The sequence below is a fragment of the Fringilla coelebs genome, assembly GCF_963513975.1.
Source record: "Fringilla coelebs genome assembly, chromosome: 4".
Lineage (NCBI taxonomy): Eukaryota > Metazoa > Chordata > Aves > Passeriformes > Fringillidae > Fringilla > Fringilla coelebs.
This window is the reverse complement of record NC_140032.1, coordinates 51,243,280-51,268,771: the sequence shown is the minus strand read 5'-3', so window position 1 is coordinate 51,268,771 and position 25,492 is coordinate 51,243,280. Positions and strand designations below refer to the sequence as shown.

The 25,492-nt window shown below is 44.7% G+C and overlaps 1 protein-coding gene across 2 annotated transcripts in view; it reads right to left on the bottom strand.

The window, feature by feature from the left end:
- UNC5C (unc-5 netrin receptor C) overlaps positions 1 to 25,492 on the bottom strand; it is a gene marked incomplete at both ends in the record, with an annotated part of 243,045 nt that continues 217,553 nt past the window's right edge. For both annotated transcript variants that reach the window (XM_084205156.1, XM_084205157.1), the window contains 8 exons: positions 1 to 166; positions 401 to 579; positions 4,914 to 5,078; positions 5,311 to 5,460; positions 10,420 to 10,653; positions 12,479 to 12,647; positions 22,045 to 22,132; positions 25,108 to 25,452. In XM_084205156.1, coding sequence (XP_084061282.1) covers positions 1 to 166; positions 401 to 579; positions 4,914 to 5,078; positions 5,311 to 5,460; positions 10,420 to 10,653; positions 12,479 to 12,647; positions 22,045 to 22,132; positions 25,108 to 25,452 — 1,496 coding nt within the window. The remainder of the gene's footprint in view (positions 167 to 400; positions 580 to 4,913; positions 5,079 to 5,310; positions 5,461 to 10,419; positions 10,654 to 12,478; positions 12,648 to 22,044; positions 22,133 to 25,107; positions 25,453 to 25,492) is intronic.

Here is a 25,492-nt window from a genome sequence, read left to right as displayed (position 1 = left end):
TTAGTAATTTTCTTCTGCTGCCAAAGAAACAACCGTTTCGTGTCTTCCCATTTCTTCAAGAACTGCTGCCAGCATGCTCAGGTTGCCATCAGGGAAATTCTGGGCTTCCCAGAGATCCAGGATCACCCCGGTGGGACTTGACTTCGTAGCAAAATAATTTAAGTACCTGCAATGAGCCGAAAGGAAACTCGCTGGTTTTGAGCCGCATGGACAATACCTGAATTCATATGATTTCAACCCACCCCTGTTCTTGGTGCTGTCAAGGTGTTCAGCCCCTGTGCGGTCAGCATGAGCAGTGTGTCCATGAGCTTTCAGTGGGACTTGCAGCAGGATGTTTTTGCACATACCCCCCCTCCCTAGGAGCCTCCCTGCCTGACCACATTCGGGTAGCCCTGCTCACCTGTCCAGTTTCAGCTTGTGGGCCAGCATGCGCCAGTCGTGGCCCCTGGTCTGGGGAGCGTCCAGGCTGCTGCACAGCTTCTGCCTTATCGGGTGGGGGATGCTGAAAGCACTGGGCCCCACGATGGTGGTGATGGTGCCCGCCGAGTCCATGGGAGGGTAATCAATGCCAGTAGGTTCCTGAGATTAGAAAGACAGAAAAAAACCCCAAACAACACATCAGTTTTGTTACTGAGTGAAAAGACAATGGTAGAGAACTACATCCTCTGAGACTCAGGGCTTTTACTCACAGCCCTCTGCTAATCTAGTAAACACTAACATTAACATGTTAGTCCACTGAAAAATAGAAGTATTTATAATCAGCTTTGGGTAGACAAAAATTTTTTTCCTCCTCCTTTTTTTGGACTAAATGGCCAGCTTTATTAATCACTTTCTGGAAATAATGAAGGATCAGGATCAGTCACTTGGACACATTTCAGAGCAAGTTGCTACTACTAGAGCAGAGCTGGGCTTTCCTGGCATGGCTGACAAGATCCCCTTCCCAGCATCTTCCCAAGCCCCAGTGTCCCACCGAGCCAGCACCAGGCTCGTAGAGCCGCAGCTCTGAAGTTGAGCTCCTGGTGAATTCATCCTGGACTTGTTCCATACACCTTGGCATGGCTGCTGGTGAACCAAAAGAGCTTGCTAAAGACTCCAGTGGATAGCATGGCATGCTGGGCGCCAGCTGATCTTTTTTTTTTCCACAAGGAACAGTTTATCACAGGTGAAGGGAGCAGGACAAAAAAACCCTCCAGCTCCCTTGTGCAATGGGTTTTGTTCAGACACAAGTCAGGGGGGGCATACAAAGAGCTAACCAACAGGGAATCCTTGAAGGAGGAAGAGGCAGATTACATCTGGGGCAAATTGGGGGTAGGAGGGTGGAGATGATGGGTTACATGGGCCAATGGGGCTTTGAGGAGTAGGGGAATTCCAAAGGGGTGCTGCAGACAGGGATTGGCCCAAGATTTAAGCAGCAGAGAAGGTTCAGGAATGAAGGGCTGGGTTGCCTTGATGGGCAGGGAAAGAGCTGGAACAAGGGGTGGGGAATGGCATGAGGGATAGCTTTGGGGGAGTGGCAGGAGGGACAGTTTTGGGGGAATGGCATGAGGGACAGCTTTGGGGGAGGCTAAAACCCAGGGGTAAACCAACTCGGGCAGAACGTGGGGGTACAGCAGGACAAACCGCTTAACAAGGAATCAATAAAATAAATTGGAACCGCAACACAGGCTCGCACTACTGACGTCCCTCTGGCAGCACCCAAGCTCTCTGAAGCCTCCAATGCTGTGCAGACCACAGACAGTCAGTACCACCCCAGGCACAAGCTGAGCCCTCTGCTTGTGACTTTGACTCTGGAAATAGATGGAGAGCATGTGCTCAGAGCAGGGGGTGGAGGAGGTGGAGGCAGGCATCACCCCTCTCCCCAAGATGTGCTGTGCTCCAAGGCAGTGTGGCAGCAAGTGTTTCAAGGAAAAGTCATCCCCAAAGCCAGCTTGTCCCCTGCAGGTGTGGTGTTGATGCTCTTTGATGTGGTCCTCCCCGCTGGAGGGGTCCCTATGGCACCACTGCTAATACCACTGAGAATAACAGCATTTGGCTCCTCTGGGCAAGGATTTTGTCTTCTCCTTGGCCTGGATGGCTTCAGTGCCCAAAGGCTTGGTAGCTGGTGGGACAGTGATAGCTGGTCAATTAGGATGGTTGTATTTGTTTAGGAACAGTGAGGTCCTGCAGGGACCATGATGGAAAAAGCAGCAAACATGTCTGGTTCTGCCCTAATGCTGCTCAGTCTATTTTACAATTTGGTATTCTTTTTCCAGTAGAAATGGGGGAGCTGCTTCTCCTCCCCCTCTGCCAGATCACAGCCCCAGGCAGCCAGAAACACTCATGCTAAAGACTTGTCATTAAATATCAATTTGTTTTCTCCTCTGTGAACTGTCTTGTTGCTTCGTGTCAAGCTGGCTGTTGGGAAGGAGCTGTAATACCTGAAACAGTCTTAAAACCAGGCAGCTCCTGGCTGAAGCTGTAATCACAAACCCCCCAAGGATTTTGCTGGACTGTCCTGTGCAATCTCTGGTTTATCCCCCAAAAATGTATTCAGAGATGGAAAGGGAAGAGACAGTGTCCACGAGCAATGCACAGAATTAAACCTTCTGGCTCCACTCTTTTATATACACCAATTAATTTTCTTCCATGTATAAAGATTAATTTTTTGGCTTTTTTTTTTTTTGTTTGGTTTTTTTTAGGTTTTTGGATTTTTTTTTTTTGTTTGTTTTTTTGTTAAAAGCTTGGCATTTTAGGCAATCAGTGCAATTTGTAACTGAGGAAGATTTACACAACCCTGTACTGTCCCCAATTAACATGTTGAATGTGGCATCTGTACTTGGGTGCCAAGGCCGTGGATCACAGCCTGCCTGTCCCAACGCCAGCACCCAACACCTGGCAGCACGTACTGCCCAGGAGCCAGGAAAATGATGTGCCTGATGCTGGTGCTGTGTGCAGGCTCACCCACCCTGGGAGTCAGAAGTGGCAGTAGGGTGGTGGCAGTGGCATTGCAAACAGATAACCCTTTCTTTATCTTCTGGGCCAAAGGACACAAGTGGTGCCCTGGCTCTCTAGGTGGCCTGCAGCCCCAGGGGCTTCAGGATTGCTGCAGAAGGGGCCCAGGTATCTGTAGCATTGTCCTGTGGCTCTTCTGTGGGAGTATCAATGGTACAAGATAAAAACAGAGCTTCAAAAATGAATCAGGGGAGACCTTTATCACAATTTTCCTCCTGCTTTGCAAATGTGTGTGTTTTGGCACTCACTGCATTTGTATTTTTGAAGTCCCAGTGGTAGACACTGTATAAAGCCAGTATGAAACAGTTTAATCTGCAGAAGTTTTACATCCTTTGCAGTGGACTAAAAAGAAAGCCCACCAAGGAAGGATTCAGGAAACTGTGTTACTAAATTTTTATTGCAGGGTGACAATGGCAGAGAGACAGATGCAGCAATAAGGAAAGATGCCAGCACAGTCCTGCAATGCCTAACTGCTAGCTGGATACCACTAGCCTAACCTCAAGAAGAAAATGTAAGGAACCAGAGCTATGATTTCCTGATGCCTGGTCTGAGGTCTTTATCATGCTTCTAAAGGCATACATTGGTTTCCAAGTTGCAGTTATTACCTTTTCAGGTGATTACCCTTCCATCAAATCTTTGAGTTACAGGATTTTTCCCTAGTTGACCCTATATCCCAGCTCTTAGCAGCCCAAGGTCCTCCTGTTCCTTGCTGGAGTTTGGGAACATCACAAGGTGTCAACAATAAGGGGCAATTTTGCAGGAGGCAGCCTTGATCACAGTGGTATTGTTCACTCCCTCTATTCATCCTTGATGGATAGGATCACAGCACAAGACAAGAATATTATCCTGTTCTGAATCTATTACCAGGCCCTATTACACACAACCAGCTGAAGATGATTATAGTGTATACTTGCATTTCATTAAAGTTACTTTCAGCTCTTTCTCTTCTCTGTGAGGTTAAATTAGTGATTACCTCAATGTGGCACTTATTACAGTAATTGTTTATGATGCTTGTTTTACCATCTGTCCTTAACGCTGTGTAGTCCCCAGATGAATCTGTAACTTTACACCCACTAACCAAGCAGATGTTTGGGTAATGCTGCTCACTGTCAGAGCCCTACAGAGCAAGCAACTTTCATCTCTGCTCTCACAGCCCTTCCCCAAGCCAGCCAGCAGTAATTGCCACCTGAGAGTCTGCTCCTCATAGGGTACCAGGGATAAAACCCACCAGCACATTCACTGAAGTCAATGCCACTTCACACCTGAATTTGTTGCTCCATCTCAGCCCCATGCTTGACTGCCCCATGGAGCTAAAATTCTCCAGGTGCTACACAGCATTAGCAAACTTATGGTAGTATTTCTTCTGGAAAATGTCAGCCATCAAAAGAAAAATTGCCAAATTCAAAAGTCAGGATCTGTAGTATTAGCAAAATACAAGGAGAAAAGTTACTGCAACCAGACCATCTGATATTTCCTATTGCACAGCAGCTATTACATGGGATCAGAGAGGAGTGGCTCATGGAACACACAGCACTGACATTTTCCTATTCTCTTTTCTCTCTCTCCAGGGAACTATCAGACATACTGGGTCTCATGCACTGCCAAGGAAACAGGACCATAAGAGCTTCATGAGATGTTTTAGGGAATGGTAGGCAAAGAACTCCTCCAGACAGACACAGACAGGCAGCACTAGCAGAGAAACCTCCCACCTTTGAAGGAGGGATGCTGCCTTCCAGATGAGAGAAACTAAGGAGAAATGCAACAGGAGAGACAAATCAATGACTTGATCTTTTCTTTATGTCCATATCAGCAGTCAGGAGCAAAATGGGAAGCACTACAGAGGTCCCAATGGGAAAGGTTTTACCTTCTTAGCTGTCCCATATTTCTGCAGTTGGATAGAAAAGTACACAAGTGTCATTTACCTCTGAGACAGAGCAGTTAAGCTGGAAGATCTGTCCTTCTCCTTCGACCTGCCGCACACACAGTTTGCACACCAGCTCCTGGGTATTCAGACTGAACCTTTCCAGTGTGAAGGTGCAGTGCAGGTTCCTCTGACATCCACTCCAGATGTGGTAAAAGGGAATTTCCTGCAGGAGGAAAGCAAAAAAGTATAGTCAGGGAGGGATGTGGGACCAAGGCATGGATGCTATGTGACCAGGGACTGCAGGCTCTGTGCTAATGTGACTGCAGATGGTCCAGGGAAAAATTGTCCATGGAACTACAGCCTGCTTCCTGGTGTTTTTTAAACACACCTGTGTGTGACAGTATTTCTTTAAGCCTCACTGCTAGCATCCAGTGTGAATGTTATGTTATGCTCACCTGGTATTTAGCCAGCAGCTTGCTCTTCCAGAGAGAATGGGCAATGTCGTGAATGGACAGACGGAGGTTGTGGGTGCTTCCCTTGAAATGCAGAGCTTTAGGCTCTTCCAAAAGCTGCCCGCCCATCTGCTGCTCAAGCTGGAGGACCTCCTGCAGTATTGGGATAAAAAGAAGAAAGTGGTCAGGTTTCATCAAGACAGCACACTGGTCTTCTGAGTCCTCAAGGTTGTGTGCTGTAGATGCTGTAACCTGTGTCAGAAGGTTACAGAACTGTACGGAATCACACAGAATTTTGTGTCCCTGTGAACTGGAACTGCATTAGTTGATCTGATTGTAACCCTCTCACCTTCTTCATCCAGCAGCAGCCCAGCAGGGAGACAGAGTGTTCTCTCACATGTCCTGTAAGCAGAAGCTCAATTCTATGCTATTCAATGGAATGTGATGACTTTGCATGCAGTTTGAGTAGAGAAATAGATCAATCCCCATTGCTCATCAAACTGGACATCTAATGGTAGCTTTACTATCTGCTTTTTGGAAACTCTTATTTGTGTAGGTCCTACTGACATGGGACTTGTGCATACCACTGGTCTGGCAGCTCATGGTCTCCTGCTCCATGCAGAGCAGTACAGGAGATAACAGATGAGGGCCTCACACTGGCCAGCAGGATGGCATGGAAACAGCCCAAGAGACAGTGATGGAGCATTTTGTTCATACAAATACACAGGTTCAGGGCTACTGAAATACTGATCATGTGATTAAAAGCTAGCAAGCCAAGAGTCTGGTCATTTTATGAAGCTAAATATAAGCTTGTAATTAATAAGGCCACAGTGGAATGTTGTCTACAAACAGCCTAATTGTGGACCACATGAAAGAAGCAAGTATAAAGGCATTTCCATGAGCCCCGTTAGAAACCTACATAACCAGTCTCAGTCACATTTAATTAAAGGAGTCAACCAGCCAACCAGTCCCATGTGGCTAAAGACAATCACACACAGTGGAGATGCTCAAGGAATACAGTAGCACACAAAACTGGGATTCTGCCCCAGGCCAAATAAAGGAGGCCCCATTTTAGCTAAGCTACTCCTGACCACATTGAGGGAGGTAGTAAGCATATAAGAAAAGCATCTGGCAGATCCTGAAGCTAAAACAATGTTCTTTTATTGGCCATTAGAGGAAAAGAAACAAAATCAGGAAACCTTTCAGATTAAGGTTATGCCAATGAATCAGTTCCAGCTTCTTTCCAGTGCCACCTAATTACTTAATCAAGATGTCTAAAGAGCAATCGATAGAAATTATCTGATTACTATAGATCTTCATTATGTTCCAATTACCTCCCTGGAGGGTCCAGAAGATGACTTGTGGAACTGTGAGAGCTAATTGGAGATGCCACCTCTCAGGCATGCAGGGCAGGTGTGCCAACAAACTGCTCCTGCCTGTGCTGCACCAGCTCTGGGAGCTGCACTACCGTGGGGGGAAACTGCAGCGTGAAGCTGCACCATCACACCCACCTTATCTATGTTTCTAGTTTCAACAACCCACTTCTGGTAGCCACCCTGGGCCACTGTAACCCTTCCACAGGCTTTAACTGGAGGATGCCAAGCAGCCCATGCTTCTCCCATGGCGTTTAGCTAATTAATTCAGAATTAATTTGGAGCCATGACTTGCACAGCCCTTCAAACACGCTGGCTGGCTCCTGCCATACGGCCTTTTTTTAGAGCAGTGCTTTTTCTGCACCTCTGTGTCCTCCTGAGCCAAAACCTGAGCTGCATACTGCTTGCCCCATGCTGAGGTGGCTGTGGTCACCCTACCCACTGTCTCTCACCACCCTGCAAGGCAGGAGTTATTTCCTAGGAGATGGAGCTCTGCAAAGCATCCCTCCTTCATCTGTGGCACCAGAACAGCCACAGCTTGGGCCTCTTCATTAAAGGGGCACGAGCAAACAATGGTGTTCAGTCCAAGCTGTGCCTTTCTTCAAAAAAGGAAAAAAAATTAAATAAAAGTGAGAAAATCACAGGCCCATTGTGCCCATTTTTGGGTGTGTTTTTGAAGACACCTGCTGTGCATCACAAGACAGGTTGGGGAATGTCACCCTGCTACAGCCTGAAGTCCTTCACAAGCCCCCAGTGTGGGAGGCAGCTGTTTCCATGTATCTGGCTGCTCAGCCACTGCCACGCTGCCACACACAGGTCACATACCTTAATCTCAAAGGCACACATCAATAAAGAGAGCAAAGCAGATGGATTTCTTTATAGTTATCGTGTTATTACTTTTTCCTTTTTCTTTCTTTTCTTTTTTTTTTTACCTTGGGCACCCTCTTCAAAGTACAAAAATTAACCTTAAAAAGGGAGGCCAGCACTCAAGGTCACAACATCCCTCATCCTTGCCTAAAAGGCATTTTTGTGAACATCCCATCCAGGTGGCTCAGGACCCTGTGGTGCAGAGGATGCTGCATGTGTGATCAGCACTGAGCCCATGCTGCTCCATGGCCTCCAGGAAATTCACTAAGCTGCTCCCACAATAACCAAGCCCTTATTGATGGCAAATCATTACAGTTCCCTACTGTACTGCGGGTGCCGGCAGCTCAGCTGCGAGTGCTTACTCTGCATGATGAGAGGGAAAAGTCTGCTGGATAAACACTGTACTGAGCTTTCTGCTGCAACTACTTGTCTTCCTTTGGTGGCTGTTAAAACACATTCAGCATATGGCACACTCATTCCTGGTTGTAAATAATAACAGAATGCATTTGGTTGTCTATTAAAAAATACACACGATCCCCTACAAAGGCTCTTCCAAAGCTCAGGCAATGCAATATGGGAATATTGCTCTTCCCTACCCTTGCTGTGCTTTGCTCAGAGCAGCCAGCCTCAAGACATGGAGATGTTGCAGCTGGTGTTTCACCTGCTGCTTACAACTTTTCTTTCCTCTCTGAAATACTTCTAATGTCAGGATCTGCTGGCCCAGCCCTGTCTGCATGCCTTGTCCCCACAGCCAGTGGTAACTGCCCTGAGAATGCCTTTCCTTTGGCAATACACTAGTGCCAAGGATGTCCTCCCAGCACAGCAGAGGCTGCTGCAGTACCAGCTGCTGTGAAAGCACCTGCCAAATACCCCAACCTTTTTTTTTCTTCTATCTGAAGACTGAGTCTACACAACACTGTCACACAGACTGAGTCTACACAACACTGTCACACAGCAGTTTAGTACACACTGCTTTGTATGCACCAGTTCATACATGCCTGCTTATACACACTGGACCATAGCCAGCCTTTCCAATAACACCTATTTTACTCATCTACAGCTGGTCTGTTAGGCTTCTTTTCCCTCAATCTTCTCCTTCCTTACACTCCCAAAGAAGGGCAATTCATGCATTCATAAGAGTCTGTGGCTACCAAGTAGATGTGCTTGTCTTCCTGCAAACCACCAGCTGGCTGGGTCTCGAACCCCACAGGTGCCCCCCCAGTCTTGGGGTGGACACGCCAAAGAGAAAGAAGATTAAAATGCATGAACTGGACATAAAAAAGCAGTAGGTACAGAGTGGGATGGTGGCATCCTGACCTTTCCTCACTAATCTGCAGTCTCAGTTTGGGGTCTAATGCAGCAGGATCCCAAGGACTGACCTGTTGCCCTCCCAAATTTTGGCTGCAGCTTCTCAGGTGAAGGATGGTTCCCCTGTGTGCCTTTCTTGATCCCTTCTGCTGTTGCACTGAATTGTATTAACTTTACCACACAACTCTCCCTACAGTCTATTAGAAACAGACCAACAGCTCCTGAGTAATTCCTAATTAGATTCCTCAGCTCTGACTGCATTAGCTGGCTGGCCAAGGCCCCTCCAACTCAGTTATTATTACCTCAGGCCTTGTCAAACCCATGGAAAATTGTATTATGCAGCACAGGCATAAAACCACCAGGACCTTTGAAGCTTGATGGCTATGAAAGATTCTTTTCACTTTTTTTTTTTTAATAGAAAAAAAAAAGGGAAATCAGACCAGGGAAAATAATTGTTTCTAAAAGGTTGGTAACCCCAATGCAGTGACAGAGACCAAGCTCCCAGAGGACTAAACCATGCTGAAGTCACCATATGCCTGCTTCAACCCTTATACTTTGCTGCCTTTCTTACACGTACAAGAGCACTCCCTCAGCAAAGACTAGGCAGGCAATATCAGATAGTGTCAGGGTGGACAAGCAAGTGTGCTGCTCTCAGTGATGGAAGCCACTGTTCTGAAAAACACAAACATCTCCCAGCCAGTGTATTTGGGTTTAAATCCCAATAATTCCGAGCTAGACCTGGGGAAACAAAAGCATGTACAGCAGCAGGATGACTCTGCTTAGTCAGGCTTTGAAATTACTTTGCCACAAAGAAGTGAAGCAGCGCTGCCTACAGCTAAAGGAAAAACCCCACCTTTAATAAACTCAGTCGTGCAGTTGGAGCTACATATTTCATGAGGACATCTATTATAGATACCTTCTGTATAAGTACAGGTGTTTATAAAAAGAAATAGCGAGCATGGTTACCTCTCTGCTCACCTGCATGTAGTGAGTGTGTGTTTGTGTGACTGCCAGAATTATGGAAGGAGAGTAAGGTTATCCAGTTAGGGATAGCAGCAGCTTTGCTTTATTCCACTTGTGAATTCCCAACACAAAAAGCTGCACGCGAAGGGGTGTAATAAAGCAGTATGAAAGCAGGCAGTGATTAACGGGCCAGAAGCTTCTTTTATCATTATCAAGTATTTACAAAGAAGCATTTATATGTTTTCCCATCTCTGGGGAGCTGGCACTTAGCATTAAAAATACATGAATAACGAATGAAGCCCTGTGTACCTTATGGCCTTTTAATAATGCAAAAACCTTAGGATTCAGGATATGATACAGGTAAACAAAGGAGAAAAGACTGGTGGGTGGAAAAGAATGTGAGATCCCTATGCAAAGGACAATTTATAGCGTGTGAGGGTTAAACTGTAAAACAGCAGCTTGCTGTCAAGCTCTTCTTCTAATCAGAAAAATAACCCAGGAAGCATGAATCCATGGAGCAGAGGGTCCAGTCTCTGCTATGACTGCAGTCCTGTGACAGCTGGGGAGGGAGAGGGAGAGCAAGCAAGAGATAAAGAACGACCTTAAGAGCATCCTGCGTGTCATCGAGGCAGTAGACCCGGATGCTGTACTCCAAGGACGAGCAGGACAGTGGTCCAAAGATGGCCAGTTTGAGACGTTTGGCTGCTGCCTTGGTGATTGACTGTCCCACCAAGGCATAGGTGCTGAGGGTTTCTGTCAGGATATGGCAGGCCTCTGGGTCCAGCTGGATATAGCACGGGGTGGTGAAGTTTTCCTCTCCGACCACCACCACATCCTAAGAGAGAAAGAGGCCAAGTTACAGCATGTGACTCCTCAGAGCTGCTCTCCTTTCAGGCAGCAATGCCCCTTTCAAGCCTGGATGATGCAAAAAGTCCTTGCTGTTTGCCCCTTAGATTAATCCAGGTCTAAATGTCCTGCTTCCAGCTTTTCTCCTGCATAGACATAGGGACTAGATTTCTCTGGGGTGCTGGTGATGATGTTGGAGGTCGAATACTGCCCCTGTCTTCACTCCTGCTTTTAAAGCCCTGAGCAGAGTTAGGCAAATAATGAAAATATCACCAAGACTTTATTGAAAGAGATATTGCAGAACTAATCATTTGGTGACCATGATTCAGCATCAGTAGTCTCAGGCATACTGAATAAATAACTGCCCTTCACCTCCTAAGCACAACAATGAGAGTTATAAAAACTCAGGGAAGGAAGTAACCTCTGTGACAGCCAAATACCACATCTATATGAAATATCACCTGCTGCTTCCTCAGAATAATCCTCTGTGACAAGACTGCAGGATGAGGAAAAAAAACACTGCCTGAATGCAGATGACCTCCCCACCCTGGGCGTACAGGAAAACAGCTCCCCTGCTAATTTCTCCATTCAACCCTGTGTGTAATATCCTGCATGCAACACAAGGTGCTTTGAATGGCTTTGAGAGGGAGCAGAAGTGAAAGGTCAGCAGCAGGTGACAGCCGCCTCTTGCAAAGCCGCTACGTGCCCCACGACGTTCAGCACAACTTGTCCACTTCATCCCTGCTGCTCTGCAGAACAATGTACACACCTGGCAGATAAAAGTGGGCTCAGCTGGCATTAGGCATTAAGCTTGGCTCCCTTGTCTCAGGAGAGGCAAACCTGCCACGTTTGCAGCGGTGGCACAATCTTTTTGGAGGGCAAGGCGCTGCTCCATGGCATGGCTCTGGCAGGAGGTGCTGCCCCCAGGGATGCTGCAGGGTGTGCATGAATGTGTGTGCACATGTGTGTGTGAGGCTGAGCTTGGAGGAGCTGCTCCACAGCTGACAGCAGGAAGAAGATTGCTGTGTGATGGCCACACCAGGGTGTGTGCAGGGCTGGCAGAGCAACCTGTGCCTAGGGCAGGAGGAGGATGGAGGGAAAATGAAGAGGTGCCAGTAACACACGGCCACAAATAAGGCACACACGTGTGGTGCCACGAGTTGGGCTGTGGGGTGCAGATTAGCTGGCGAGACAGAGCTGTGCTTGCTGCATGCTCCCTCCCAGCAGGAGGAAGAGCCAGTGCCACAGGCAGGAGGCCAAACACGAGAGGCTTTTGAAGACAATGCTGGACATGGCACTTCTGCTGCTGTCAGCCCAACTGCTTCCAGAAGCCACCCTGACCTTATTAAACTTACCAGTAGGAGAAAGTGCCCTTGCCAAATTAATTATGAGACCAAACTGGTGGCAGCAGGGACCTAGGAGCACAGAGCTGGAAAGGAGGGCTATGTCAAGATGGCCCAGCCCTGCTGAAAGCATCACTTTATGCTCCAGTTATTGTGGTAAGATCCTTTTGCCACACTGCCTTGGGACATTCTCCTGCTAGACTACTGGCAAGGAACCACCTCAGGCTCCCACCATGGAAACCTGCTGGTACTAGGAGGTGCCAAAGTGCCCCAAGGCAGATCTCTGCATGGGCACACAGCAGCTTAGACATCTTGTAGGGAAGGGCACTCCTGCCTGCCTGCCTGTAGCAGTCATGTGTAGCAGTCATGGAAACCCCAAAATGCAGCCATGCAGGTTCAGAAAGGCAAGTAAAGGACTAGCAGAGAGCCCTGCATGCAGCCAGCACACAGGCTGGAGCTCTGGAGCCTCACCTCCCACGGTCCCTGGGCAGCCTGGTGCTTCAGCTGGATCTGCCAGTCCTCTGTGTTTGGCTCTGCGCAGTGGTGCATGGTTAAAATGACGGGCCGGGTTAGCAGGGCTCCTGGTGGGCCACAGCTCACCACTGGGGTCAGCAGCGTTTGGCTGTCTTCTACAGGTGGCCTGGTGAGGAGACAGAAAGATGGATACATTAAGTGAGTTGAAAAAGACAAAAAGGTTCACTTGGGTGTGTAAAAATAAAAAATCCTTCTCTTTAAATAAAAAGACTGTGCAAGCAAAATAGGTGGGTTTTGTTTTTCCTTCATTTTTCCCAAATCCATATTTATTTCCTTTTTTTGCTTGTTTTTGTGCCAAATATTATTCATGTGTCAAAATGTAGGTTTAGGTGTCAGCAAATTATAGGCCATATTTGCTGATTGCACTCCACTCTGAAGGATTCTTGCAGATGGTATGCAGAGGCTTCATTTCACCCGCTGCAAAAATGTAGTCACTGCTGCATTTGGCAGCTCTTCAGTGACACACAAAAACGAATGGTGGCTCTTGTAGGCACCACTTGTGAGAACTATTTACTGTCAGGACAGAAAACTGACAAAAAGAGGAAGACACTGAACTAATAAGCATGTAAGCATGACTGAAAGTGGTGCACAGCACATCTGAGATGTGCAGTTTGAGCTCTGAGGCATCACCAAACCACTGATACTCCATTTTATTTAAAAGGCATTCAGATCTACTGGAATGGCTTTTGCAAATAAACCTGCAGGGAGCAAGTGTCACTCCTGGTGAGGGAGAAAGGATGAAGGGACGGTAAGGAATAGTGCAAGGGTAAAACACAATTGCAAAGCCCAAGATTTCTAGTGATTACCCTGAGTTGTTCAGCTAAAAACACAGGTATTATCCAGTGTGCCTGCTGCCAGTCACTAGGAATTGGTGTTACAGGAAATCATAGGAATATTTAGGATACACTCTTGCTTGAAAGAGTGTGTGTGTGTGTGTGTGTGTGTGTGTGTGTGTGTGTGCGCGCAAACCATCCCAGACCAACCGCTGAGGAGCTTAAAACAAGAGGAAGCATGAGTGACTTTAACTATCCCGACATCTGGTGTATGACAAATACAGCTGAATGTGCCTCATCAACTGCCTCCCTAAATAATAGAGAACAAATTCATGATCCAGAAACCAGCAAGTGGGATTTTAAAAGCGTTCAATGTGATCTGTGCTAAAAATCCTGATCTGCCCACGGGACCACACGTGCTCTGCTCTGGCTGAGGGTTCAGTCCCAGGCTGCATTTACAAATACAAGTACATCTACATCAGTCTTAGAGAAATTAGTTGAGACAACATTGCTGTTTTTTTCTGCAAGTCTCTGTCTTTACCAATAGAAAAAAAGGAGTAGCTGCAATCAGAGAATCCTAGAATATCCTGAGTTGGAAAGGACCCACAAGGATCATAGAGTCCAACTTCGGCCCCGCAGAGGATTATCCCCAGGAGTCACACCATGTGCCTGACAGCATCGTCCAAACCCTTCTTGAATTCTGCCAGGCTGGTGCTGTCACCACTTCCCAGGGGAGCCTGTGCCAGAGCCCAAACACCCTCTGGGTGAAGAACCTTTTCCAGATACTCCTGACACAACTTCAGACCTTTCCCTTGGGTCCTGCCACTGGTGACACAGAGCAGAGATCAGTGCCTGCCCCTCCTCTTCCCCTCATGAGGAAGTTTTAACTGCAGTGAGGTCTCCCCTCAGTCTCCTCCAGGCTGAACAGATGCAGTGACCTCAGCCAATGCTCACATGGCTTCCCTTCAAGACCCTTCACCATCTTCAATGCCCTCCTTTGGATGCTCCCTAATAGTTTCGATGCTCTCTAATAGTCTCTCTTATATTATGGTAGCCAAATCTCCTCACAATATCGAAGGTCAGGCCACACCAGAGCAGAGAAGAGCAGAGAAGGTAATCTTAGATAACATTTTCAAGGAGGACAAATCAGGACAGAAGCTATTTTGATATCAAATTTATCACACCTATTCTGGTTATTGCAAATATATGTCCATAGGACTAATTTAATTTTGTCCACCTTAATTCTCCCTGCCTATCCCATTAATCTCCGAGAACAAATGACAAACTTTTGAGAAATTCTTTTTCAAAATGGAATGAAGGCATTTTTGAAAATTACCCCTGGTTGTCACAAATGTTGTGGAGGTTTTTGTAACATTTGAGAAAAAAAAGGGTCTGGCATAGGAAAATTTAAATCTATGCAAATCAGTAAATCCAGATGATACGCATCTGTGGAAATTAACTGATGAGTTTACTAAATGACATAACAATTGTTTCTGAAAATCCATGGACTGGAAACAAACAGCTGCGATATAGATGTCTTTCAAAAAAGATTCAAAGTATGACAATCTGGACAGCTATCATGTATTGTGCCAGCTATTTTAGTCTAACAAACAATACACAAAATAAATGAAACACAAGAGGAGTACCTAGTCCAGCTCCTCTTGCATACTGCAGGGAATCATCGGATTAAGAAGATGAGGTATTACTTTTTTGCAAGGCCAGACTGAATAAGTAATTGGACAGTTTTCCACTAAAACATGCCTTCTTTTTCTGACTTATTTACATTGTTATTTTTTTTATAAGAAGCAACAAGAAGCTTAAATAACACTCAGAGTGTGTCAGTGCTTTTTAATGGTCATCAGCCTTGGGAACTGGTGGATATTTAAAAACTCTCCTATGGTCTAATTCAAGAAATTCCAAGAAACATAGTATCTTATGGGTAAGTTCTCTCAAAATTTTAATATTTGTATGGAAAGCAGATATGACCAGCTATAGACTTAATCATCTTGTTAACCTAACTTCATCTAAAAGTACTGAAAAGAAAAGAAAATACAAGCTATCATAGATTTTTGGACTGAATTACAAAAGAAGCAATCAAAATGCAGGAGTGAATATATCACGATTGCCTTTAAAAAAATTAATACGATGCCTTTTAGGTGAAAAATCAGTTAAAATCAACAAACACTGATGCCTGCAATCAAAAGAACCCCAAAAGGTCATTAAAATAATACTGATAAATCATACAGTCTGAAGTCTCCAAGTGAAGTTAAGTTTAGTCACTGCTTCGTGCCAAAATTTTTTACTGTCAGATTTTAGGACTCTGATGGAAGGCACGATTCTGTGCTGCAACATTTTATAGCTGATTAGAACAAGTACAGAATGATTATGCAGAACACCAAGCCAGGATGTGTTGCAGACTGCAGAGTGAGGAACTGAGATGGGAGGTGGATGCAAGCATACAAAGGACATGTCAAAAATATCAAGGCTTAATATTTTTCCCCATGTTCATAAACAGCATCTTTGTCACCAGACTTAGAAGATTTATGGCCAATTGGATGAGATATTAATGGTCCTGACCTGGATATTTATGATAGAGAACAGTCTGATTAGTGAAGAGCAGAAAAATGGGCCAGTTGTGGGGATGCTTGACTTTACAATTCCAAATTCCCAACCATGGACACATCAGAGCTGTGCAGAAGGGTGGCACCACAAAGTTACTGAACACCTGCTGGTCCTAGTCACTCTCCAACATCCACCTCACGCAGATAAACCTTTAAAAACTGAGATACAATGAGTTGCAAAGAAGTTCTCCAGTGGTGAAGTGGGTCACTGTCACTGTTGGGGTGAAATCCCAGCTCTGTTAAAGTCTATGCTAAACCTCTCTCTGACTACTGTGAGGCCAGGATTTCTAGTCACCATGTGGGAAACACAATCATTACAGTTACAGGTTATTGGAAAAATATTGCAACACACTACAACAACAGGTAACAATTAATAAGGAATCACTGCAAGTTAACAGTGAAAGCCAGAAGCCAATGGCAAAATTCTAGAGAGGGGACAAATATGAGTAGCAAATAAAAACTTATCAATTGTTCAGTAGTTCAGGCTGGAGCAAAACAACTTCCAAAGAGTTACTTAGTAACAAATAAAGCAATAAAAGTGAACAACATTTCGGTGAGCCATCAACATGTAACATGACACAGTGACAAGAAGCAAATCTGATTTCTGGTGTTGTATGGGACAAAGAGCACATCAGGGCACATCATGGTGATATTTCCTTTCCTCTCCAGCTCTACCATGACTGCAGGTAGTAGCAGTGTGTTTAGGGACCACCATGAGATCTCAGAAATAAACCAGAAACCCCCAGGAATGAGGCTAAACAATGCAATGGCACAGACAGAAGAGAGGAGCCCAGTGACAGGGAAGAGGAACAAAAATCTCCCAACAAATCTTTTCTTGCTTCTCACTGTTTTCAATTTCCATTTTAAAACAAAAGGATTATGCCTTACTACAGCTAATGAGAACAGAAACAGATGCAGGTAGACAAGATACATTATACAAGGGATATTAATCGTTCTTCTTCAAAGCATAAACCAACAGTAATTCATGGAATTAGTAAACAACAAATTTCCCTGAAGACAAGTTATTGTGTAGTCACTCATTACAAGCAATTTTATTCCTTCTCCTGAAATAGGTGATGCAGCACCAGAAAAGCCAGGATCCCAGCCTAGAGGAGCATGTGTTGTGACCAGCACTGAGATTTATGTGTTATAGATTGTGGGAGATCCAGCACAAACAGAGACACAGGGAAGCATATAGAGCAAGGGAATTAAATCTATGAGCAGAAATGATCAGAACTGTGGGTGATCTTTTAGGCTGCTATCCAAAAAAACAAAAAAAGCAAACCCAACCCCCTACAAAAACCCCATCAACATGGGCTTCACTTTAGGCTTGCAGCAGTCTTGGGATAACTTATTAGAAGAGACTGGCCACTCAGCTGTATAACTCCAAAAACAAAGAGTTGTTTTTGTTTTACAAAGATCTGAGACTAAAATTCAACTCACTGCTTAGCATTTCTATTAAAAGGCATTAACAGTAACTGAAAGGTCTTCAGATATTTTTAGATGTTTTCCCATCCTTCAGAGATTATCAAGAACAGTCAACTTACATTTAAAAGCAAACAAACTTTTATTCACTATATCTGGTCCCTTCACAATCAAATTTGTGTTTTTAATGGGATTACTCATTCAAAACCGTCTCCCTGTAATAAGCCAGACCATATTCATTAAGGTAGCTGTCAGACAGCAGATGTGAGCACAACTAGATAAATCTCTGCTCCTCAGTGGGACTACATTGTGCTCCCTGCCACTGTGCTCCAGGCAATCACAGCAGCTCAGAAAGCACAGGACAGAGCAGGGAGAGAGGAATGGCTATCACAGCAACAGGTTGTAACCCTTCTGCACAGCTTAGCCAAAAGTTAGAGGGAACATATTTTATTTCTCCTCTCATTCCTGGGGCTTTATTTTTTAATATGTGTTCTTTCTTAAGTTTCAAACTTAATATTCTCAACAGACCCTGGTTCTTCTGACAGTCTGTCATCAGAAGAAAAATGCTCTGAGAAATTTGCCCTCCCCTTTTGCTCATGCTCTGGTCTTTTTCATGTTGAATTTTCAATTATAGTGACTGACACTTCAAGAAATCGTCTTCTGGAGTTGCAAAGTAATTTTGTTTATGCAACTGAGATAAGGAAGGTGGAGAAATGAAATGTGGAAGACTTCAATTTCTTTTATTTCACATCACTAAGCTTAAGATTTACTGGGGAAAAAGCAACATTACTCCTTGGATCAAAATCATTGATCAGACGCTTGACTTTATGTTAAACTCTGTGCATACATTATGAAGCTATTGATACGAATCCTGGTAAGGCTCACCTGACCCTTTTCTCTTTCAAGGTAGCTAATTTGAAATTTGCACATTTATGTGTGTCTTCCATCAAGACCTTTAGGAGTGTTGCTTCCTTTGTTCTTCAGGGTTGTCAAATTTTGTGGGCACAGCGACCTCCACTCTCATTTGGAACACCTCCTGTGTGATGGATTAGGCAGGAGTGTCCTTCACAGAGCTGTAGCTGTTTTGTGCAGTTCCTGCCTCTGATTAGAGCATGCAAGAGTAGCTCCACCTAAAGCTGTGTGAGCTCAGCAGGGGCTCACACAGGAACACGGGAACTGCCACACAAGATAAAACCAGTGGCCCATCAAGACCCAGACCCCATCTAGCACTGACCACTGCCAGATGTTTCTGAAGGAAACACAGCTCCACTAATTTAGCTCACAGCGAGATTTGCTTTTTAACCTGAGGCAGTCAAGTAAGTCCTGGAGGCTGGAGGTTTAGACTTACTCTATTTAATCCTTAGGATTAAATTGCAGATTAATTAAATAAATTACTTAATCTGTAAGACCCAGGCTCTCACGGATGCTCATGGGAAGAGGCTCTTGCCAGGTACTGGCCAACATAGTGTGCTGATTTTACAGATGAAACCGCTACTCAAGAAGGGACTCCTTGCAAATCTCAAAGTTGGTAATGCTTCCCCAGACTAAAGGAGAGAGCATCTGCTCACCACTGAAAAAGACACAGGTTTGAGACAGAAACCTGTCTGATAGCTGTGAAATATTCTCATAGGGTTGTCACTTTTTCAGTTACACATATATACGTAACATATACCTGTATATGTATACATGTACTTGCATGTGTACATCTATGTGTACAAACGTACACCCATATATAATTTTCCCCACTGAAGCTGCTTCATAAAGGACGTGGATTTTTTATGAGATCAGCCAGGGATGAGAGCCTGGGATCTGCCTGTCATCCTGCCCCAAATGACAGGAAGAATGAGGGTGAGCTAGCAGGACAGGAGCAGGGATAACACTCTTCTGGAGCGTCAGTCCAGTAGAAGAGAAAGCCCACTGTGCCCCAAGTATGCTGACAGACTTGGAGCAAACAACTGCCTCCAATGGTGTTTACTGCAAGCTATCAGAACCCCAATTCACTGCCAAAGGATAATGCTTTTAGGGTGACCTTCCTGCTCTCACATGCTTTGATAGATATGAAATGGAATAAACAGACTGTCTCAGAAAGCTCTCCTATCCAATCTGTGAGGCAGCACAGAGAGTGATATTGCTGGATTGTGAAGTCTCTCAAATTTCTGTACTACAGCTTTCAGAGACTAACTGGGGAAACTTATTATGAAATCAAAAGAAGGAAAAGAAAAGGGGACTTTGCAGGTCTGAGAGATAACATATTTTTTGTTTCTATTCAGAAGTAGTTTCACAGTTCTACAAACAAAGTGCGAGCTAGATCTTAAGTTGTTGCAGATATGTGAGCTGGGGTGGGGACCCTCTCTGTTGCTGGTCTGGTTCTGCTAGGGTAGCACTGTGGAGACCACATTCTCACCTCAGTGCTAGTTGTAATATCAAGGACAAGGCTCTGCCTTCATTTCTGATAACAGCATGCATTTATAATTTACTGTGTGTCCCCTTCCAAACAACATCAACACCTAACAGGACTTTTCAACCCATACACATTTGCACAGTGCTCATGGAAATAAATATAGGGTCTCACAGGGTTTGTTAAACACACTGCAGTTACTGCCTGGCCATGAAAGCAAATGTCTGCAGCTCATCCTTACTGGGGACTATCACTCTCTGCTAGAGTGCTGCAAGAATGCAGTAGCTGATTTAAAAAATAATTATGCTACACAGCAACTTGTGGTACCCATATGACTCCAATTATATGAAGCAGCATCTGTGGCCCATGCAGCCAGAAAAAGAAGCTTTGGCAGAACTGTAGCTCTGGTACAGAAGTGAAGTGCCTGGTAACCAGTCCTGCAGCAGGAGAACATTACAGCTGGGTGCCACCCACCCCCTTCTGCTCCTTGGCACCTGGGGAAAGGGGGCAGAATATTCAGTTCTGAGTGATCTAGACAACAGTCAACGAGCTCCATCTTAAATGTCCCAGAAAAAGCTGCTTTCCAAGAGCAAGAGGAGCCTGGTGTGTTTTCTGAAAAACTGCCACAAATCAAATAAGCAGTTGGACTCTGTGCACCCAGAAAGTGACTGCCACCATAATAAAATGAGCCCTGATGCCTCAAGGCAGACTACTCTGCTCTCCTCTCCCAGGGAAAGAAATCACTTCTAAAATCTTCATTGTAAATGAGGATTCACACCATTCTGTTTACTTCTGCAGGTGTCCTTTGGCATACTTGCTCAGGTTGGCAGGCAGCACATCTCCAGCCACGCTTTTCCCAACACAGGTTAACCTATCCTTCTACCCTCTGTGTGACTGGCTGAGTTACAGCTTTCACAAAGCACGCAGAGGCAGCTTTATGATCCTTGAAGAAAATAAATTAGACAAGTATGTGACATTAGTTGTCCACAGCTGCATGAATAAAGTAACAGGGATTCCCTCCATAACTGACTGGAAAGAAAATAATTGCATATACAGCACCTTCTAGGAATTAAATAATTTTTTAAAAGAATTGTGTATTTTGGAAATGGAGATTAAGAACCAAACTGAATAACAGGGGATGCCATCTGATTTTTTTTTCCTTCCTCAGAAAGGAGTCTTTGTTCAGTACTGTTTGTAAACCTCTTTCACAGCCAAAAGTAATAGGAATATAATCAATACTAGCTATGAACAGAGACATTTTTTCTGTAGCTGCAATTAGCTATTTTCAAAGAGCGGCTGATGAATAATGTATGCAAAAGGGTGGGTGGAAGGATTACTTAATTTTTCTTTAAGCAGATTATTTTAGCTTGGGTGAAAGACTACCAAGCTAAAGAATGGTGTTCAATATCACACAGTGTATAAACAGCTGTGGCTTAGCACATAATAAAAGCTATTAAGAGGCTGAGCCAAAAAACATATCTAGCTATGAGGAGGAGAAGGAGGCAAAGCACCGTGTAATGACTGCCTCAGCTTCACATTTGCCATTCTGCCTTTGTGCACGAGTCCATTCTGCAGCCCAAGATCTCACCTTTCTCTGCATTAGAGTTTTCTAACTGGCTCCAAATGGAACCTTGGCCTTTTTGTAAACAGTTTTTTTTTAATTTCAAGGCTGCCAGATCACATGCCAGTAGACATTAAGATCTAGAATATGAATTGGCCACACATTCAGGTAACAGGAGACAACAGTGGTCATCCCAGCATCAGTTCTGGGTGCCCTCGGCGTGTGGTGTCTGGGGCTAAGCAGCAAGGAAGTGGAGGACACCAAAAGCTTTGGGGCCATCCTCTGCAGGTACTACCCAAGCCCATGAAGGGTAAAGTAAAAATTCACTCCAACAGGAGAGGAGAGTTTCAGATAGATGCTCAGGCACCTATCCCTCCACTGAGCTGATTTATCACCTTTCCTCTCTGCTCCTTTCTCCTTAGCAGCACAGGTCTTTATCAAGAGGTTACTTCACACCTTCTCTGCTGCACAACTCATGCTGGCATATTTTCCTTGCTTCTCTACAATTCAGCATCCCCCAGGCCCGACGACTTGCTGTAGAGCACAACAACTGATTAGGAAAGCAAATATCTGAGCTGGTTTTGTGGCAAAGTTTATCCTTGTATTTACCTCCAAGTCAGCAAAGAGCTTCAATGCAGTAGGCTTTACATAAGTATTATAACCACAGGTCTTCAGTTACTATGTTTTACTCTATTAATGCACAAGGAAATAAAGGCATTTTTTACCTCATGTTCTCCTTCCTGTGAACTGTCAGATACATTTCATAGACTCTCCCTTGTGGAACGGCTCCTGCTGGGATCAGCAAACTTACTCCTGCAGAACAGAAGAGACACAAAAGATAAGATGGAGAAAAAAGAGGTGTGGGTCTGTGGAGAGGAGTGACAGGAGAGGCAGGAGATGAAGCCTGCAATGCCAGATTTTCAGCAACCCTCACCATCAGACTGTAAATGACCTCAGCAAAATGTGAGGAAAAGCATTAACTGTAACTCTGGTGTCTTCAGTGTCCAGCTGCCTGTTCTTTTTCCTCTGCACTGAACAAGAGAAATGGAGAAGAGGATTTTCTTCCCTTTCATTTTATTTAAAGAACAGACAGATGGTTACGCTGTTGCTTACCTTGTAAAATGATGGAAAAACAAACAACTCTGACTAAAATTTCCAACAGCTGTAATGGGACATCTCTCCCTAGGCAATTCTTGCTTAATTAAGATCAGGAAAGAAAAGCAGTGGAGCACTGTCCCAGGAAGCAACAAGAACTAGTTGTTTCCTGAAAGATGGCTTCTGTGTCTGGCATCCTGTCTTTCAATGGACTCAGTTCCTAGGGAGGAACTGAGTCTGCCAGGGAGAAAAAACTGGGTTTCTTGGTTTTTGAAAGAGCCTAGTCCAGTAGAGTGGCTCAAAACTGGGATATGCAACCTTGAAAAAAACACGGGCAAATATGCTCAGTGTGATTTTCATTAATGATTTGCTGCACACTTGATTAAAAAACACTGTTCTTACATTACTGCCATTTAAGAGATGTCCTGTCTCCACACAACAAACACGGCCCATGAACTGCCTATTTCACTCTGCTGGACACATCTCAGCCAGCTCCATTTGTAGATGTGGATTAGCTGGAAATCAGTGGCAAGGATTTGCATACGCAGTTGTTAACCACAGAGCTGAAAACAATGCAAGGAAGATTATTTACATATTTGTGTTTATACTGGAGACACTTTCTAGACACCTTGCATGGCTCTGCCTCTTTTCTTTAGCATTCACAGTTTGGTTTCATTGGACACCTCCCGTGTGTTGTTGTGCAGGGCCTCAGTCCCACACTTAGCTTTGAGGAGAGGGAATGCTAGGAAAGCGTTTTCCACAGATGCCTTCTGGCACTTGTGTCTTTACAGCCTGTTACAGCCTAACCTGTGCATGCTTGCAGCTGTAACAGGGCAGGTGTACTGAAACTGAAAGGCTTTGATCATATCTTGAGGAGCACATAGATCTAGAAGCAGCACAGAAGCATACAAGGTAGCAGCAGACAGATTATTTTATTTTACAGAATCATTACTTTAATAATTTTGAAGGGATTACAGCATCAAATGTTTTTTCTTTACAAATTGATATTAATATACGTGAATTAACAGTGACTAATAGACTTTGCTGATATTGTGCACCACTGTGGCATATGAAAAGTGAGTATCAATATCTATCTTCAGCTGTTACTTAGAAAAATATGAAATCCAAGACTGTATAGAAAAAAATTTCAACATTGCTCATCAGTCAGCACCAGATTTATTGAAGTTGTTCAGCTTTCACTTGAATTTAATAGATATTTTTGCCTCCCCTTAGACAGGAGCTCAGGGCTCCATTAGACAGGAGTGCAGGGCTATGGGTCCAAGCCCTTTTGGCTGCTTCATGGGCAGTGTGGGACTGCATCCTGGAACCAAACCACCCAACCACCACCCTGGGCCACCTAGGCATTTTGCTTCCTCCATAACATCAACAAAAAAGAAATGATCCAGCAAAGGCGCAGGGGACAAGGGTAGGCACCATCTCCTTGGTGAGTGCATTTGCTGTAAAATGGCCAAGCTGTGAGCTACAGTCTCCCATGTCCCGTGGTCCTTCCTGAATTCAGAGTTCCAATGAAACTGTGTGTGTTCCTGACCATTGTATACCCTGCATATTCCTCAAATCAGATGCTTTATGTGTTTGATTCATTCTCACTTTAGATATTAATGCTGCTCTGCAGTATCATGCTAAACCCATGGGAATATCTAGGTGCTGAACTTCCTTAGAAAGAACATCAACACTTCATGTAGGAACCAAGCAGCAGCAGCATGGCCCTGCTAAAAAATCTCTTTGAAATACTTGAGCTCTCCCAAGGCTGCCCAAGAGCCACTTGGATGCTCTGAAATTGCCTGCTGGTGTCAGAGTGGCATGAAGGGACCTGGAAACCTGACCTGGTGCTGTATGAGAAAGATTGAGCAGCATGTTGCATTATATCAGTAGCTCCTCAATGCTCAGTCCCTCTTTCCTAGCTGCAAAGCAAGTCAACAATAAATACAGGTAAAAAGCCTCCCAAAAATAGTGTTCTGTTGTCCTACTTCAATTGTATATAGACTGCCATGAATTGGAAGTGGAGCAACCAATTTGTTTTTAAATTAATTTGTTCTTTTTTAGTGTGCTGACAAAACAGAAGCTTACTGTATTGAAGTCTCTTTTCTAGAACTGCATGAAAGGAAAAGGTGATGCTGAATTGCGCTTGACACAGGGAGCTCTGACAGCTCAAGCCTTGCATGTCTCAGAAAGTGGCTAAGAGCCCTGCAATATTCTGTTTAGAATCAGACAATCATTTAGGTTGGAAGAGATCTCTAAGATCATTGAATCCAATCATTAACACATCACAGTGTTCACCACTAGATCACATTCCTACGTATTACTTGGGCGAAGATATCAATTATTGCAGCCTCCTTTCAGGCATTTGTAGAAAGGGATAAAGTCCCCTCTCAGTCTCCTTTTTACAGGCTACACAACCCCAGCTCCCTCAGCTGCTACTCCTAAGATGGGTGCTCTTATAGTGAGGGGCTCAAATCTTCCTCAAGCCTGTAGTGTTTAAAAGGTGGCCAGGACTTTGCGTAGATAATATTCAAACCTTTGTAGATGCAAATGGAGGGGGGTAAAAACCCCATTTTTTTGTTTTGATCAAAGAAAAGGCAGAGTCCCACTTTCTTTTCCCATATAAAGACAAGATAACACCACTTAATCCCACAAAACAATTGCACCTTTAGACCAGCATGGCTAGCAGTTACCTGAATTGGGAATTACTAGGTGGCCTCCTAAGGAGTTGAAGGTCCCAAAGGCAGTGCATGATGGGTCAGTTTGCCGAGCAAGGCTCTGGTTCTTCATGTTCAGGGTCTCATTCTCCAGCAGAGACTGCGTGATCTGTGGGGACAGCTTGGAGGAGAAGTCAGAGAGGTCATCCTGGGGAGTGACTGCACCGGAGGTGTTATAGACCTTGATCTTCAAGTTGGGGAGCGGGTCCAGGATCGGAGAGTTGGTCATTGGGATTTTATCAGAGACATCATGCAAGGCGTACACAGGACCCCTGTACATGGCTGCAGCAGATGTGAGGTCTGGTGGCACTGCCAGGAGGTCTGCAGTGGAGATGAGAGGGAAGAACCATGTTATTTCTCT